This window comes from Stenella coeruleoalba (assembly GCF_951394435.1).
Source record: "Stenella coeruleoalba genome assembly, chromosome: 12".
NCBI lineage: Eukaryota > Metazoa > Chordata > Mammalia > Artiodactyla > Delphinidae > Stenella > Stenella coeruleoalba.
Window position 1 is genome coordinate 29,187,061 of NC_137158.1, and position 12,188 is coordinate 29,199,248.

A 12,188-nucleotide genomic window follows, 5' to 3' on the forward strand; every position below is an offset into this window, starting at 1 on the left:
TTTTTTGCCCATCAAAAGTGTGTAGAAATACTATATATTTATATCTATATCTTGTATCTTGTGATTTTGATAAACTCAGTTTATTAACTCTAGGAACATTTTTGTGGATTCTTTGTGTTTATAGAGAGTTGAATGCAAATAAAGACATGTTTGTATCTTCCTTTCTAATCTGTATACCTTTGTTTCTTTCTCTTGCCTTATTGCACTGGTTTGGACTTCCGATGTTATGTGGTTGTAAGTGGTAAGAGAAGAGGATATACTTGATTTTGATCTTAGGGGAAAAGAAGTCTTTCTTCATTAAGTATTATATGAGTTCCAGGGTTTTTTTAAATGTCATTTATCAAGTCAAAGAAGTTCACTTCTATTACTAGTGCTGAGAGTTTTACCATGCTGAGTTTTATCAAATGCTTTTTTTCTGTACCCATTGATAAGATCTTTAAAAAATTTTTTTTCAAATTCTTTTTATTCTGGTAAAATACACATAACATAAAATTTACCATTTTAACCATATTTAAGTGTACAGTTCAGTGATATTAAATACATACATAACACTGTATATCATCACCCCCATCCATCTTCATAACTCATGTTCATAACTGAAACTTTACCTATTAAATGATAACTCCCTATTCCCCTCACCTCACCTTTGGCAACAATCATTATACTTTCTGTCTCTATTATTTTGTATCTAAGCACCTCATATAAGTAGAATCATACAGTATTTATCTTTCTGTGACTGTTTTATTTCACTTAGCATCATATGGGTTCATCCAGGTTGTAGCATATTGCAGAATTTCATTCTTTTTAAAGATTGAATAATATTCCATGGTATGTAGATACCACATTTTGCTTATATATTCATCTGTTGATGGACACTTGGGTTGCTCCCACATTTTAGGCATGTGAATAATGCTATTATGAACATGTGTACAAATATAAATGTCTCTTCAATAACCAGACTTCAACTTCAATTTTTTTAGTTATACACTTAGATTGGAATTACTAGATTATGTGGTAATCCTGTTTTTAATTTTTTGAGGAACTGCTCTGCTGTGTTCCACAGCAACTGTACTTTTTTACATACTTAGCAACAGTGCACAAGGATCTCAGTCCTTCCACATCCTTGCCAACAATTGTTTTCTGGTATTTTTTTTTTTTTTTAAATAGGAGCGAGCCTTATGGGTTTGAGGTAGTATCTCATTTTAATTTTGATTTGCATTTCCCTAATGATTAGTGATGTTGAACATCTTTTCATGTGCTCATTGGTCATTGAATATTTTCTTTGGAGAAATTTCTATTTAAGTCCTTTGCTCATTTTTAGTCTGGTGGTTTATTTTTTTTTTATTGTTGAGTTTTAAGAGTTCTCTCTATACTCTGGATGTATTAATCCCTTGTCAGATAAATGATATGCAAATATTTTCTCCCATCCTGTGGGTTGCATTTTCACTCTGTTGATAGTGTCTTTTGATGCACAAAATTTTTAAATCTTCATTAAGTCCAGTTTATTTATTCTTTATTTTGTTACCTGTGCTTTTGGTGTCATATCCAAATAATCATTACCAAATCTGATGTCAGGAAGCTTTTCCCTTGTTTTCTTCTAAGAGTCTTATAGTTTTAGGTCTTACATTTAGATCTGTGGTCCATTTTGAGTTAATTTTTGTGTATGGTGTTAAATAAGGGTCCAACTTAAATCTTTTGCATGTGAACATCCAGTTTTCCCAGCACCATTTGTTAAAAAGACCATCCTTGCCCCATTGAATGGGCTTGGCATCTCTGTCAAAAAAGTTTTGAACAAATATACAAGGATATATTTCTGGTCTTTATTCTATTCCATTAGTCTGTATGTTTGTCTTTATACCAGTACCACAACACACTATGTTGGATTACTGTTGCTTTGTAATAAGTTTTGAAATCAAGAGGTATGAATCCTCCAATTTTGTCCCTTTTCAAGATTATTTTGGCTCTTCAGGATCACATGAAATTCCATATGAATTTCAGGATGGGTTTTTCTATTTAGGCAAAAAATGTCATTGAGACTTTGATAGGGATCACGTCGAATCTGTAGATCACTTTGAATAGTCGTGACATTTTAACAAAATTAATTCTTTCAATCCATGAACTTGGGACGTGCTTTCATTTTTCGTGTTGTGTTTAATTTCTTTTAGCAATGTTTTGTAGTTTTCATTGTACAAATCTTTTGCCTCCTTAAGTTACTTCATAAGTATATTTTCTTTTTTGATGCTATTGTGTTTGAATTGTTTTTGAAATTTTCTTTTCAGATTGTTATTGTATAGAAATGAAACTAATTTCTGTGTGTTAATTTTGTATTCTGCAATTATGATTAATTCACGTATTCTAATTATTTTGTGTATGTGGAATCTTTAGAGTTTTCTACATATAAGATCATGTCATCTGCAAACAGAGAAAATTTTACTTCTTTCTTTCCAATTTGGATGCCTTTTATTTCTTTTTTTCCCTAATTGCTGTCTAGAACTTCCAGTACTGTGTTAAATGGAAGTGGTGAAAGTAGACATCCTTGCCTTGTTCTTGATCTTAGAGGAAAAGCTTTTAGTCTTTCACTTTTAGTCTTTTGAGTATGCTGTTCACTGTAGCTATTTCATCTAAAGCTTTTGTTATGTTGTGGTATTTTTTTTTCTATTCCTAGTTCTTGAGTGCTTTTAGGAAAGAGTGTTGAATTTTGTCAGATGCTTTTTCTGCATCAATTGAGATGACCATTTATTTATTTTTCCCTTCATTCTGTTAATGTGGTATATTACATTGATCAATGTCCATTTGTTGTATCATCCTAACATTCCAGGAATAAACCCTACCTAGTCGTGATGTGTAACCCTTTTAGTATGCTGCTAAATTCAATTTGCTAATATTTTTTTTGAGGAGTTTTGCATCGGTATTCATAAGGGATGGTAGTTTGTAGTTTTCTTGTGTCTTTGTCTGGCTTTGGTATTAAGGTAATGCTGACCTTATAGAATGAGTTGGGAAATATTCTCTCCTCTTTGGTTTTTGGAACAGTTTGAAAAGGATTGCTTCAGTTCTTTAAATATTTGGTAGAATTCACCCATGAAGCCATCTGGTCTAGGGCTTTTTTTATGGTCAGGAGATGTTTGTTCATTGATTCAATTTTCTTAATAGTGATAAGTCTATTCAAATTGTTTATTTCTTCATAATTCAGTCTGGGTAGGTTTTGGGCTTCTAGGAATTTATCCATTTCATCTAGGCTATCAAATTTGCTGGTGTAAAATTGTTCCTAGTACTCTTTAGTCATCATTTTGCTTCTGTAGAATCAGTAGTAATATCCTCACTTTCATCTTTGATTTTAGTAATTTGTATCTTCTCTCTTTTCCTCTTAGTTCATCCAGGTAAAGTTTTGTTGATTTTGTGATCTCTTCCAAAAAACAAATTTTGGTTTCATTGATTTTCTCTATTGTTTTTCTGTTTTGTGTTTCATTTATATCTGAGCTAATCTTTTATTATCTCCTTCCTCTGCTAGCTTTAGAATTAGTTTGTTCTTTTTCTAGTTCCTTAAGTTGTAAAGTTGTTTATTTGAGATTTTCCTTGTTTGTAACATTTACAGCTATTTGTTTACCCTTTAGCATCACTTTGGCCACATCCCATAAGTTTTGGTATGTCATGTTTTTGTTTTATTCATCTCTTTAAGTGTTTTCCAGTTTCCCTTGTGATTTTTTCTTTGATCCATTGACTGTTTAATCTTTAGTGTTTAATATAGTTACTTATATGGATTGATTTTCAAATGTTGAATCTCATATTTTATTCCTAGAATAAACCCCATTTGGTGATGATTTATTATCCTGCTTCTATATTGCTAAATCCTGTTTGCTCATCTTTTTAAAGGATTTTGTGTCCTTTTTCATATGAGATGTTTTTCTGTGGTTTTTCTTTTCTTGATGTCTTTGTCTTTTGTCATTAGAGTAGGTTATGACCTCATAAAATTAGTCAAGAAGTCTTTCCTCTTTCATTTTCTGGAAGAAATTGAGTAGAGTTGGTTTTTTTTTTCTTACCTATTTGATAGAATTCACCTGCAAAATCTTCTTGGGCTGGTGATTTCATTCTTTTTTTAACTACAAAATGTCATTAATAGACATAGGACTATTCATGTTATCTATTTATTCTAGAGTGAGTTTGGGTACTTTTATGTTTGAAAAAACTGGTCCATTTCATCTAATTTGTTAGTTTTTTGGGCAAAGAGCCGTGTGTATTATTTTTCTTATGCTTTTTTTTTTTTTTTTTTTTTTTTTTTTTGCTGTACGCGGGCCTCTCACTGTTGTGGCCTCTCCCATTGCGGAGCACAGGCTCCGGACGCGCAGGCTCAGCGGCCATGGCTCATGAGCCCAGCTGCTCCGCGGCATGTGGGATCTTCCCGGACCGGGGCACGAATCCGTGTCCCCTGCATTGGCAGGCGGACTCTCAACCACTGCGCCACCAGGGAAGCCCTCTTATGCTTTTAAAGTATATGGTGTCTATATAGATGTTGCCAAAAGATTTCTGCTTCTTTTCTCACTTTTTTCCTGTGAGTATTTATAGAGTTTGATTATTATTGTTGACTCTTTCAGTGAACCAACTTTTGGTTTCATTGATTCTCTGGAAAAAGAATGTGTGTTCTGCTGCTGTTGAATGGGCTATCTTATAAATGTCAGTTAGTTCAAGTTCTTGATAGTATTGTTCAGATCTTCTTTATCCTTTCTGATTTTCTGCTTGTTTTATCAGTTACTGATAAAGCAGTTTTGAAGTCTCCAAGTAGAATTGTGGATTCATCTATTTCTCCTTTCAGGTTTGTCAGTTTTTGCTTCATATATTTTGAAGGTCTTTTTTTAAGTACATAAATATTTAGGACTATTATATCTTTGGGGATAACTAAGTCCTTTGTTATGAAATAATCCTTCTTTATTGCTGGTAATATTCTTTGTTTTGAAGTCTACGTTGCCTCACATTGCTATAACAACTCCAGCTCTCTTTGATTAATGTTTGCCTCGTGTATCCTTTTTCATTCTTTTACCTTTAACTTATCTTTGTCTTTATACTTAAAGTGGTTTTCTTGGACACAACATATGGTTAGGTTTTGCTTTTTTAAAATCCAATCTGAAAATTCTGTGTTTAAATCAGTATGATTAGACTGTTTGCACCTAATATGATTTATTTATATAGTTGGATTGATTGAAATCTACTATCTTTTCAGTCTCTTCCTATTTCTTTTTTTTGACGAAAGTTCATAATGCAATTGACAAGGAAATTTAGTTATTTCTGAGATATACATTTTAAAGTAATAACTAGAATTATGACTTATAACATTATACCAGAACATATAAGATTTTTAGGAATTTCATACTTTTTTATGATTACATTTAGTGTCTACTCTTTGCTTAGTATTTAATTTTTTTCTTTTTTAGTTGATAACCTAAGGTTTACAAAATATATCTTTATGTGTAATGAGTCTACTTGCAAATAATACATGCTTCATATGTAGTATAAGGACCTCACCACAGTATATTCCCAGTTTTTCCTTCCCATACTTTTTGCTAATGTTGTTATAATTCTTCTATTAGAAAAAGCACTATACACTACTCCTATTATAGACCAGAGCTTGGCAAACATTTTCTGTGAAGGACCAGGTAACAATAAATATTTTTGATTTTTATGTACCACGTTGTTTTTGTAACTACTCAGTTCTGCCACAAGATTTGGTTCATGGGCAATGTGTTGCTGACCACAGCTTCAAACATTTGGTCATCTTATAAAGCAATTAAAAGTAAAAGACAAAAAAAGAGTGTTTATTTCACCTTCATTACATAAATAAACACAAGAGTGTTTATTTCACCTTTATTACATTTCCAGTGTTCCTCATTTTTTAGAGTAAATCCAAGTGGATGTTTGGTATCACATTCATTCTCCCTCAAAAATTTCCTTTACCATTTCTTGTAATACTAATCTGCTTGCAATGAAGTTTTTTACATCTTGTTTGTATCTTTTATCTGAATGATACTTCATCTGCTACAGAATTCTCAATGGGCAGATTTGGGGGTATTTTATTTGTTTTCTTTTGGAACTTTAAAAATATTATGCCATTGTCTTCTGTCTTTCATGGTTTCTTATGAGAAGTATGCTGTAATTTTTAAACATCTTTTTATATCTTAATTTTTCTGTATGTATCTGTCTTTTTTCTCTGACTTTCTATGCAATGTTTTTTCTTGGTTTTTGACTTTTAGCAGTTTTAATATATCTTTAGTTGTTGTTTTTTGGTATTTAGCCTTCTCTGTGTTCTCTGAGCTTCTTGAATTTCTTGCTTTTTGTCATTAACTTTGCAAAATTCTTAGCTGTTATTTCTCTATATATACCTTTTACTTCTGAGCTTTCAATTACATGTATGTTAGAACTTTGATATTTATCCCAGAGGTATTGGATGCATTGTTTATTGTTTTTTGCCCCCAGTCGTTTTTTCTAATTACATTTCTGTTATGATAATTTCTTGTGACATGCTTAATTACCTGACTCTTTCCTCAGCTCTGCTGTGTCTGTTCATGAGTCTGTTGAAGGCATTCTTCATCTCTTTTAATATTTTTATAATTTCCAGCATTTCTATTTGATTCTTTTAGTTTTCATCTCTCTGCTAATATTTTCCACCTGACCTTACATGTTGACTATCTTTCCCATTAGATCTTTTAACATTTAATCATAATAGTAATTTAAAATTCCTTGTTTAGTGATTTCAACATCTATTTCAGATCTGAGTCTGGCTCTATTGATTGTTTTGAATGTGCATTAATTTTCTTGCTTTTTTACGTCTTATAATTTTTCTTGAAACTGTCATCCTGCATAATTGTGTGTATGCCTGGAAATGGGCTTGCTTTCTTTCTATTAAATCTTTAGTTTGAAAGAATGTTTGAGATGTTTGAAAGAAGCACTAAGTTCCCTATATGTAAAAGAAGCTATCACAAGCTCTGTTGAGGTAACAAATTTACATACTGTTTTACTGTCTTCTTGTTATTAAATGTTTTTTTTAATCACTTTTTGGGGGAGGTCTTACTCTTCATAGTTCATTCTCTCATGTATACTTTTTAAAACAGTCTTTTAGGTTATGAACTGAATTTATTCCCATTTTACAAATGTGAAAACTTAAGTAGACAAACTTACCTGAAGCTAAACATCTATCAAATGGCAGAATTGGGACTGGATTCTCCAGGTCTGTCTGGTTTCCTACCTGTGTTTTTAACTATTACCCTGTTTAGAAGCATTTTGCTTAACAAAAATATTTTTGGGTATCAGTTATATTGAGGATCCAGTGGTAAGTGCTGCGGAGGGAGGATGTGATCATTATGAAGTGGTCTGCATTTAATATGCTCATATTCTAAGAATGGACTTTAAAGAGTATCCCTTTTCCCTTAGCAATTGGAGTGGTAGAAATACACAGTAAAAGATTTTATTTATAAATGATACTTGGTTTACATATTTTAGAGAAACCTTTTGGGTTACTGTGAAGGATTCACTAACATTTAAATAGGCCAGTTCTCCTCAGGAGTAGGACCATCATTGGCTTGGTTCCCAGGCCATTACTTATTCAAAGCTCATGAGTGACACAGCCCAGAAGACACCGTACAAAGATAAATTGGATTGTAGAGCACAATATGGGGGTATAATTCAACATGTGGAAGTGATAATTGACTGAAACACAGTAAGAGGATAAGGAAGAACAGAGAACATTCTCCCCAAGCCTTAGAGTATACCTTCAGCAAGGATAGGGAGGAAGAAAAAAATCATTGGAGAAGAACAAGTTGATAAGGTGTTTAGAGAATCAGAATACTGGCAATGCTGTACAATAGAATTTTCTGTGATAATGAAAATATTCTATATCTGTGCTTGTAGATATAGAAAATATTCTATATCTGTGCTGTACAGTAGAAAATATTAACCACCTTAAATTCCCTTTCAAGCTAGAGGACTTCCCAAGCATTGTCCACCCGGGATTTAATCCACTGATTTTGAGGGCTGGTTTACTTCTCCTAATTATGCTTAGGGCAGACTGACTTCCTTTCTCAGTTACTTCTCTGACTTCACATTTTCACTTTATTTTAGACAGGTAATTCTTTACTCTCTTCAGCTCTTTGGCTTTTGGAAGTTTTTTGTTCCCATATCTTATTTAATAATTTGTTTTTGTTGGGAATGTTGGTCTAAGTAACCTAATCTATTAGAAACAGGAATCTTGTTTTTAATTTCATCAAAGCATGCTGTGTTCATAATTTTCCTGAGCTCTATGGCATAATATTTCTTTTGTATGTTTCTCCTTTATAATGTTTTCCCATGTTCTTTTTCACCATTTTTTTTGCAGGATTTTTTCATAGGTCCCATGTTGAGAAAATCTTTATTGTCACTTTTCATTGGTGATGTCCTTCTTATAAGCTGGAGAAGTAGGCAGCTTGAATATTTGATCAGTTGTCTTCCGACACTTTTCTCATCAACATTGTTTTTCCATATGACTGCTTTCTTAGGTAGCCAGAATCTCCCCTGAAGCCCCATATATTATAGATTCTTTTTTCTATCTCTTTGTGTTCTTATTGCTATTTTTATTTTCAGATTGTATAGGGGACAGGTATCTTTTTTTTTTTTCTGTTAACCTAGAAGTTCTGTTTTGTCTTTAGATGGGACTGCTGTTTATACATGACATAGTTAACACAAATTTAAGTCTTAAAATTTAGTTCTATGCCAGTTTCTAACCTTGCCTTTTCTGTATTTCCACATGCTTGTCTTTTGATAACATTGCATTTTCCTCCTTGTCTGAAAGAGTCTGTTAAATGATTTAGAAATTAGTACAATACTTTTAGTGGCCTCTTGCTTCTTTATATATGTAATGAGGCTTTGGATTAGTTGATTTCAAAGATTTCCCTCTCCAGTTAGTAATTTCTTTGCAGGCTTATTGTTTCTAAAACTTTCTTTTTGTAGTTTATCAGTTCAAAAGTAAGTAGGTACTACAGGGATAAACTGTAATTTAAAAAATTTCTTGAATCTTCTGTTAAGTGATATTGATCCACACAGAAATCTGCACATAAATGTTTATAGCCATTTTATTTATAATTGCCAAAAATTGTAAGAAACCAAGATGTCTTCAATAGGTAAGTGGACAAACTGTGGCACACTGATACAATGGAACATTATTCAGCAATAAAAAGAATGAGTTGTCAAGTCTTAAAAAGACATGAAACTTAAATGCATATTTCAGAGTATAAGAAATGTCTGAAAATGTTACTTTATGATTCCACCTACATAACATTCTGGAAAAGGCAAAGTATATAGAGATAGTAAAAGGATCAGTTATTTTCTGGGGGATTGAGGAAGGACATGGAGGAGGGATTAATAAGTGGAGTACAAAGGGTTTTGAGGGCTGTAAAACTATTCTGTGTGTTACTGTAATAGTCAGTTCATGACACTATACATTTGTCAAAAGCCATAGAACTGTACAATACAAAGAGGGAACCCTAATGTAAACTCTGGGCTTTAGTTAATGATATACCTACATTGGTTCATCAGTTGTAACAAGTTTACTATACTAATGTAAGATGTTAATACTAACAGAAACTGTGTGGCATGGGGGGATGTGAGTAGCAGAGTGAGTAGCAGAGGAGAAGATAGAAACTACTTTCTGTATAATTTTTCTGTAAATATAAAACTTATTCTAGAAAGTAAAATCTACTAATTAATTAGAAGATACCGATGCCTGATAAAAAGTTTAAAGTATTGAGTATACAAAGTAATCAAATAAACTTAAGTGGTATCTAAGTAAAGTAACAAAACAACATTATTTGAGAATATGTTTCTTTTTATTGTTAACAATTTGGTCCTTATTCTGCCGTATTTTTTTTTAACAATACCTGTATTTTTTACCAATACCTTTATTTTTTTAACAATACCTCATTTCTGTTCCTGTGTTTATTTTTCTTTTCTTTTTGGTTGTTTCTATTAGGTGTACTAGCCCTATCTTGGTACCCACCTGACTCAAATGATGAGAATGGAGAACCTACTGATAACTTGGTACCAACTATTTTGGATAAAGCTCATAAATATAATCTGAAGGTATTTAATTTAATTTATTTTATTGAGATGTAATTGGCATATAACATTAGATTAGTTTGTGTTCAACATAATGATTTGATATATGTATATATTGTGAAATGATTATCACAGTTAGTCTAGTTAACTTCCATCACCACATGTAGTTACAATTTTTTTTTTCCTATGATGAGAATTTTTAAGTTCTGTTCTTTTAGCATCTTTTAAATATACGATACAGTATTATTAACTGTAGTTATCAAGGTGTACTTTACATCCTGGAGGCTTACTTATTTTATAACTGGAAGTTTGTGCCTTTTAACTATCTTCACCCACTTCACCCACCCCCTGTCTCAGGCAACTACAGATCTGTTCTCTGTATCTATGAATTGGTTGTTTATGTTTTCTTTTTGTGGGGTTTTTTGGTGTTGCTTTGTTTTGTTTTTGATTCCATATATAAGTGAGATCATATGGTATTTGTCTTTTTGCTTCCTTTGGATAAGTACCCAGAGGGGGAATTGCAGGAAAATATAATACTATTTTAAATTATTTTAAGAAACTCCATACTGTTTTCATAGTGGCTGCATCAATTTATGTTCACAAGGGTTTCCTTTTCTCCACATGCTAACACTTCTTATTTCTTGTGTTTCTGTTAATAGCCATTCAAACAGGTATGAGGTAATATCTCATTGTGGTTTTGATTGGCATTTCCCTGATGATTAGTGATGTTGAGCACCTTTTCAAGTACCTGTTGGCCATCTGTGCGTGTTCCTAGGAAAAATGTCTATCCAGAACTTATGCCCATTTTTCAATCAGATTTTTTTTTGCTAATGTGTTGTAGGAGTCCTTTATATATTTTGCATATTAACCCCTTGTCAGATACATGATTTGCAGATATTTTCTCCCATCTATTATGTTACCTTTTCATTTGTTAGTGGTTTCATGTGCTGTATAGAAGCATTTTTGATGTAGTGCCACTTGTTTATTTTTGCTTTTGTTGTTTTGGTTTTGGTGTCAAATCCAAAACATCATTACCAACACTAATTTCAAGGAGCTTACTACCTTTATTTTCTTCTAAGAGTTTTATGGTTTCAGGTCTTATGCTTAAGAATTTAATCCATTTTTAGGTAGTTTTTGTGTATGGTGTAAGATGGTGGTTCAGTTTCATTCTTTTGCATGTGGCTGCTCAGTTTTTCCAACACCATTTATTGAAAAGACTGTCCTTTCCCCATTGTATATTCTTAGCTCCTTTGTTATTAATTGACCAGAGGTGCCTGGGCTTATTTCTGGGCTCTCTATTCTGTTCCAGTGATCTATGTGTCTGTTTTTATGTTCTGATTAGTATAGCTTTGTAATATAGTTTGAAATCAGGGAGTGTGATGCCTCCAGCATTGTTCTTTTTTCTCAGTATTGCTTTGGCTTTAGGGTCTTTTGTGGTTCCATACTAATTTTAGGATTGTATGTTTTATTTCTGTGAAAAATGCCTTTGGGATTGCATTGAATCTATGGATTGCTTTTGATAGTATGGACATTTTAACAAAATTAATTCTTCCAATCCATGAGTGTGGGCTATCTTAACATTTATTTCTGTTTCTTTAATGTCGTTTATTAACATCTTATGATTTTCAGTGTACAGATCTTTCATGTTCTTGGTTAAGCTTATTTCTAGGTATCTTATTCTTTTTGATGCAGTTGTACAATAAATAGGATTGTTTCCTTAATTTATCTTTCTGAGTTCATAATTAGTGAATACAAATGCAAGTGATTTGTGTATATTGATTTTGTATCCTGCAAGCTTATTGAATTGGTTTATTTTAACAGTTTTTTGATAAAATCTTTAGAGTTTTCTATGTCACACAGTGTCATCTGCAAATAGAGACAGTTTTACTCCTCCTTTTCTGAATTGGATGCCTTTCATTTGTTATTGATGTTGCATTATTGCTCTGGCTAGGAGTTCCAATGCTTTATTGAATAAAAGTGGTGAGAGTGGGTATCCTTGAGTTGTTGCTGATCATGGAGGAAAAACAGTCGACTCTTCTCCCTTGAGTATGATTTTAGCTGGAGGCTTGTGATATATCGCCATTATTTTGTTGAAGTACTTTTTCTCTATACTCACT

The 12,188-nt window shown here is 32.3% G+C and overlaps 1 protein-coding gene across 7 annotated transcripts in view; it reads left to right on the forward strand.

Moving 5' to 3' along the window:
- Positions 1-12,188, forward strand: part of MANEA (mannosidase endo-alpha) — a 157,651-nt gene that overhangs the window by 23,184 nt on the left and 122,279 nt on the right. For 6 of the 7 annotated variants that reach the window (XM_079939386.1, XM_079939390.1, XM_079939387.1 and 3 more), the window contains one exon: positions 9,986-10,095. In XM_079939386.1, coding sequence (XP_079795512.1) covers positions 9,986-10,095 — 110 coding nt within the window. Of the gene's footprint in view, positions 1-9,985; positions 10,098-12,188 lie in introns of those variants that run through there. The other variant, XR_013830808.1, reaches the window with a different exon arrangement.